The 5,526-nt window shown below is 41.5% G+C and overlaps 1 protein-coding gene across 1 annotated transcript; it reads left to right on the top strand.

Moving 5' to 3' along the window:
* Positions 1–285: 285 nt before the first annotated feature.
* Positions 286–5,292, top strand: adora1b (adenosine A1 receptor b). The gene is made up of 2 exons (XM_077731469.1): positions 286–678; positions 2,029–5,292. Exons 1-2 carry the CDS (start codon positions 338–340, stop codon positions 2,792–2,794), a joined length of 1,107 nt encoding a protein of 368 aa, XP_077587595.1. The 5' UTR covers positions 286–337; the 3' UTR covers positions 2,795–5,292.
* The last annotated feature ends 234 nt before the right edge of the window (positions 5,293–5,526 follow it).

Here is a 5,526-nt window from a genome sequence, read left to right as displayed (position 1 = left end):
CCCTGCGTTTTGGCGGACCATCAGGCAATTGGAGGGTTTCTGTTGTATTTGCTTGAGGCTCCTCTTTTGTTTGGTCTTGGAGTGCCTCCAACCCCCACCCAACACCTTCGCCTCCTCCCCCACATGCCCCGCGCATGCACGGAGAAAAGGATGCTACTCTCCTCCTCTTTCCTCCTCCTGCCGGAGATGCAGCTGAGTGGAAGCAAGGCGCATCAGCGCAGCGGCGGACGCACAAAACTCTGCACTTGCTCCCGGACGTACTGATAAAATAAAGTATTCAGCTTTTTTCCCCCCTTTTTTTGGTTCGACGTCCCCCCCGACGTCATCCTCTCGAAGGATGAGTGGAGCACTGATGTCCTCGCGGTCTCTCTATATCAGCATGGAGGTGGCGATCGCCGTGGCGTCCGTGGTTGGCAACGTGATGGTTGTGTGGGCGGTGAAGATCAACAAATCTTTACGGGACACCACCTTTTGTTTTATTGTGTCGCTGGCGCTGGCTGACATCGCTGTAGGAGCGCTGGTCATTCCTCTGGCTATCACCATCAGCATTGGGCTGCAGACGCACTTTTACAGCTGTCTACTGGTCGCCTGCACGGTTCTGGTACTCACGCAAAGTTCCATTCTGGCACTCCTCGCTATCGCCATTGACCGGTACCTGAGAGTCAAGATCCCCACCAGGTGAGGACACTTAAATAGTGATGTTGTAACATGCATTAATGGGCTATATTCACTGTGTTCTTTTATATTGATGTGAAACAAACATTGAACTCTAAGTCACTTTTATTCTAATTAATTAGAGGGCAAAATTGGATTTATTTCTTTGGTTCTATATGTTGGTTCTATAATACGACTCTCTGAAATGTGAAATAACAAAAGAAGATATAGGAGCAAAACTATAACCAGTAGACTCAGAACGACAATGCTGAAAAATATCTTAATGTCATACTTTTTTACAAAGAACAACAACACTGTAAAAAACTGAGTACACAGTCCAATCGTGTGAATGACTTCCTCTTCCTTTCACTTAGAGATGTGTCTGTCTCAACACATACAGTAAATACTGAATCAATACTAATCCAACGCATGAAAACCAAGCCTAATTGCAGCATTTCCTTTCGCTTCAGGTTATGCACAAATATCAGAATTACAGCTTCTAAGGCCAGATTTATAACTTCCGGTATATAAAAGCACCTGTCCCATTTTCATAAAACTCTTCATTGTGATTTTGACTTACACTGGAAGCCAAAACCATACACTGGAAAGAGGAAACCATGACTTGCTAGCCATTCTTGGCCATACATCATTCTGCTGCAATTCCCTATGGCTATTGCGCGCCACTGAATACATGAATAAATTTGACGAATGGGACAACATAGCCATGGGCCAATGGTTCATAAAAGAAGGTGGAGTTTGTAGTGGCCAATTTTGACGGGAGAGGGCATACTTTTGTGCATAAGACTTCAACCCCTGACCTTCGCAAGTCGACCTCCAAAGTATTCTTTGCCCCATTGTAATGAGCGCTACCGTTAGATATTCAAAAAAAGATTTAAACAGATATGACAGCTGTTCTCATGTTTGCTTTGCCCTATACATTAGTATTCTGTAGCAATACAGCCTACCCAGACGCCAATATGGTGGCCATTGGGAGATAAACGTACTCATTCCTTCACTTATTTTCCATACCGCTTATTTCCTCCCACAAGGGGTATTCAGAGTGCTGCTAAATACAGACAGACAACCATTCACACTCTCACTCATACCTAGGGGCAATTTGGAGTGTTCAACAAGCCTACCATGCATATTTTTGGGATTTAGAAGGAAACCGGAGTACCCGGAGAAAATTCACACAAGCAGACAGATAGGATTCCACTGGGGATCAAACCCTTGATCTCAGAACTATGAAGCGAAAATGCTAAGCACTCCTCTATCAAGCTGCCCAGGTCAACGTCGTGTAGTACATTATATTTTATTTTGTCTTACATCTCTGAACTTAAATACAGTATATTCTTTTTCTGTGGATCCTTGTAGGTACAAGAGTGTGGTGACAACCCGACGAGCAGGTGTAGCCGTAGTGGTTTGTTGGACAGTGGCTTTTGTGGTGGGCCTCACCCCAATGCTTGGCTGGAACAACCTGGGGCGTCTACAACAGAATGGATCCATTAGCTCAGACCTGGTCATTACCTGCCAGTTTGAAAATGTGATCAGCATGGACTACATGGTCTACTTCAACTTTTTTGGATGGGTTCTGCCACCCCTGCTACTCATGCTACTCATCTACGCTGAGATCTTCTACATGATCCATAAGCAGCTCAATAGCAAAAAGTTGAGTGGCAGCCACACCGACCCCAACAAGTACTACGACAAGGAACTCAATCTGGCTAAATCCTTAGCTCTGGTGCTATTTCTCTTTGCCGTCAGCTGGCTTCCCTTACACATCATCAACTGTGTAACACTTTTCTGCCCCGACTGCCAGAAACCCATGGTACTCCTCTACATCGCCATACTGCTCACCCACGGCAACTCGGCTGTCAACCCCATCGTCTACGCCTTCCGCATTAAGAAATTCCGCACGGCATTCCGCAAGATCTGGCAGCAATATTTTTGCTGCAAGGACACGCCGGCTCTGGAGATGCAGCCCAGTGACAGGAAATGGCACAGTGTCAATCCTAATCCGGGGAGGGCGTCACCCCCTGGGTCTCCGCAGGTGGAAACCCAAAAGCCAGACGCCCTGCAGCCGGGTGAACCCCTGCAGCTAAAAGAACACCCGCCCTTAATGGAGCAGAATTCCATTTAGCAGCAGGACTTGAGCCAGTTGGGAATTTACCTTCAAAGCACAAGAACCACGGTTCTGATTGTGGTCCAATGAGGGGCGGCAATTGCTCTTCGCTGCTTGGGGGAAGTGACTGAGACGGTCCTTCCGAAAACACAGCGAATGGATTGGGCATTACTCAGGAGGAGCGAAGTGAACTAAACCTTTTGACCGTGACGTCATAGGTACCTCCAGGTGGCAGAAGCGCAAGCAATTTAATTGAGAAAACAAGGCAAATGGCTTGGTAGATGATTTTAGCCTCGTTTTTTTAAACTTCCTTGTGAAAAGTGCGGTCGATAAGATTGTATTGTGAAGTTAACTGCTTACAAGGGAAATGCAAGTGTAGTCATGTTTCACATTTAGGCTCATAGGCTCATTTAAAATAAGAATTGGACAATTTTGAGAAAGTGGTCCTAATTATTAAAGGGCTTAGTAATGACGCAAGTTTTCTGCTGCTTGATGAAACACTCTTTAGACAGTGAAACTGATATGTGACTACAGCTTTCTGCCACTTGGAAGTACTCTGGTGCCGACGTTAACAAATATTTTGAAAAGGTCTTTAAACTGGCAATAATGTAATTATTTTACAATGGTGATTTAGCGTCAAGATGAAGAGTAGTAAGGCAGTGGTTCTCAAACTTTTAAGGTCTACTGACCCCATACAGGGAGACCATTTTCTAGAGACATCCTAAATTTGACTCTAAATGAACAATTATCTTCATGTACCCCTATTTGTCACTGAGAGTCAAACTTTGTCTCGTTACAAGAAAAAAAATTGCAAAATGACTCATCTTTAAGGTATTTTTTTCAAGATTAAATAATTTAATTATTCCCTCTTTTGCTCTATTAAAAGCACAATGTTAGTCAACAAAAAAAAGAACTGGTGTCAATTAGAAAATGTCTTTTGATCTTGATTTTATTGGTTTTTTACAATCACATTCAAACTTCAATTAGACTAATTTAGGCAGGAATTATCAGGTGCTTTCTTAGCAGTTTGGCCAACAAATTGAAAATCATAGAGCACAATTTGGATCATATTTAGACCATCCTAAAATCTAGCAGCTGGACTCAATTTTGATATTCCCTAGTTTAACAGATATTTAACTTGAAACTGTTTACCTAATTTTTGTTGCAATTTCTTTAGTAAAATCTGAAAGGTGATGTAAATGACGAACAAAACCACCAGTGAAGAATCTTCCTCGGTTTAAGGCTGGATTTACACTGCACAATTTAAACAAACACGTGGAAGATCTTAATATTTCAACACCCACACTTATCCACAGAGAGGTGTGGGTTACTGAGGTGAAAGTTTCACCCCCCTACGCAGTTAGCTGGCTAACTATTCACGATTACAAAAAAAAAACACAATTTAGTTTTCCAAATTTGCAACAGTGGAAAAAAACACCATTAGAGCCAGTATTTTCAGAAAGTGGCCTTCTTTAGCACAAGCAAACATTTAGTGAATGCTGGTAGTATTTTAGCCAATCAAATGTTGTGTAATGAACATCTGTGTTCAACTCTGTCAGTAGTTATGTACATGGGTATTACTGATGTACGTAATAATTACACCAGACATTACATAACTACTGCTTCATCTGATCCTGATCTCGATTCGTTTGACAGTATGCTATAATAAAGCGCAGCGTGAGTTCAGAGTCCTGTCCTTGCTCAAATAAGGGACAAATACTTTGAACTGTAGTTTTAAAGAACAAACAGGATAACAATAAAGGCTTGGCAGGGGAGGTAGTATGCTTTAGTTATGCTTTGATCGCAAACAGAAGGGTAGGGAGCATATTCAACGCCCTATACAAGTATTATGACCTCACACCACCAGAAGTATTAAAACCAACCTTGATATTTTTTTGAATGTTTCCTTGTGTACAAAAAAAAAACATTCCTTTCCTTAACAGCACTTTGTAAATACTCCATAAAAAATGACTTAATAACTCATTTGGAGGGCTGGTCATACTTAACAAATGGCATCCCTTCAATTCTGCTTCCAGTTCTGTTAAACTTCCATGTTCTTGCTGCCTCAAATTGCCACGTGAACGTATTAAATGTGTATGTCCTTAAGACACTCTCATACCTGCAGTGTAAATCCAGCCTCTAATGATGTGCGGATGTGTTGATATGAATGTATTATTAATGTAAATACCAGAGGAGGGGAGGTGAGTTATGAGCCGGGCGATCTTCAGGTCTTGATTGCACAACAGTGTTGCATTGTAAATTGTGCAGCGTAATGATATTTTGCACAAAGTTGTACATGTGGGGCATACAAGAATGTTCATATTGTTGCAATTGGTTGGCCCTTTGTCACCTCGAACACTTTGTTGAATGAACTATACCCATTCAAACTTTTTGCTAATTTAATTGGGGCAACTTTATGGTGCATTACTGTTATTTGGAATTAAAATACCTGTTATTTATTTATTTATTTTTGCTTGGGCCAATAACTGAAATCAATAAACATAATTCATTCACAATTTAACCTAACTTAATGAACTGTAAATTGTGTTTAGCTTTTGTTTTTGCGTGTTTGGATTTTTTAAATGTACTTACTGGGAAAACAATTAGTATAGCACAAAATGAACACGATTCTTATTTTCAATGGAGTGAATGTACAGAGGCCTGAAAAGGTTTTCACACATGGATTGGCATGACATTGATTGAGTGAGGATATTGGTAGCAGTAAAGATCATATGACTAGGTTTGTCAGT

Source organism: Stigmatopora nigra, chromosome 1, assembly GCF_051989575.1.
Source record: "Stigmatopora nigra isolate UIUO_SnigA chromosome 1, RoL_Snig_1.1, whole genome shotgun sequence".
In the NCBI taxonomy this organism is placed as follows: Eukaryota; Metazoa; Chordata; class Actinopteri; order Syngnathiformes; family Syngnathidae; genus Stigmatopora; species Stigmatopora nigra.
This window is presented reverse-complemented; position numbering and strand designations above follow the sequence as displayed.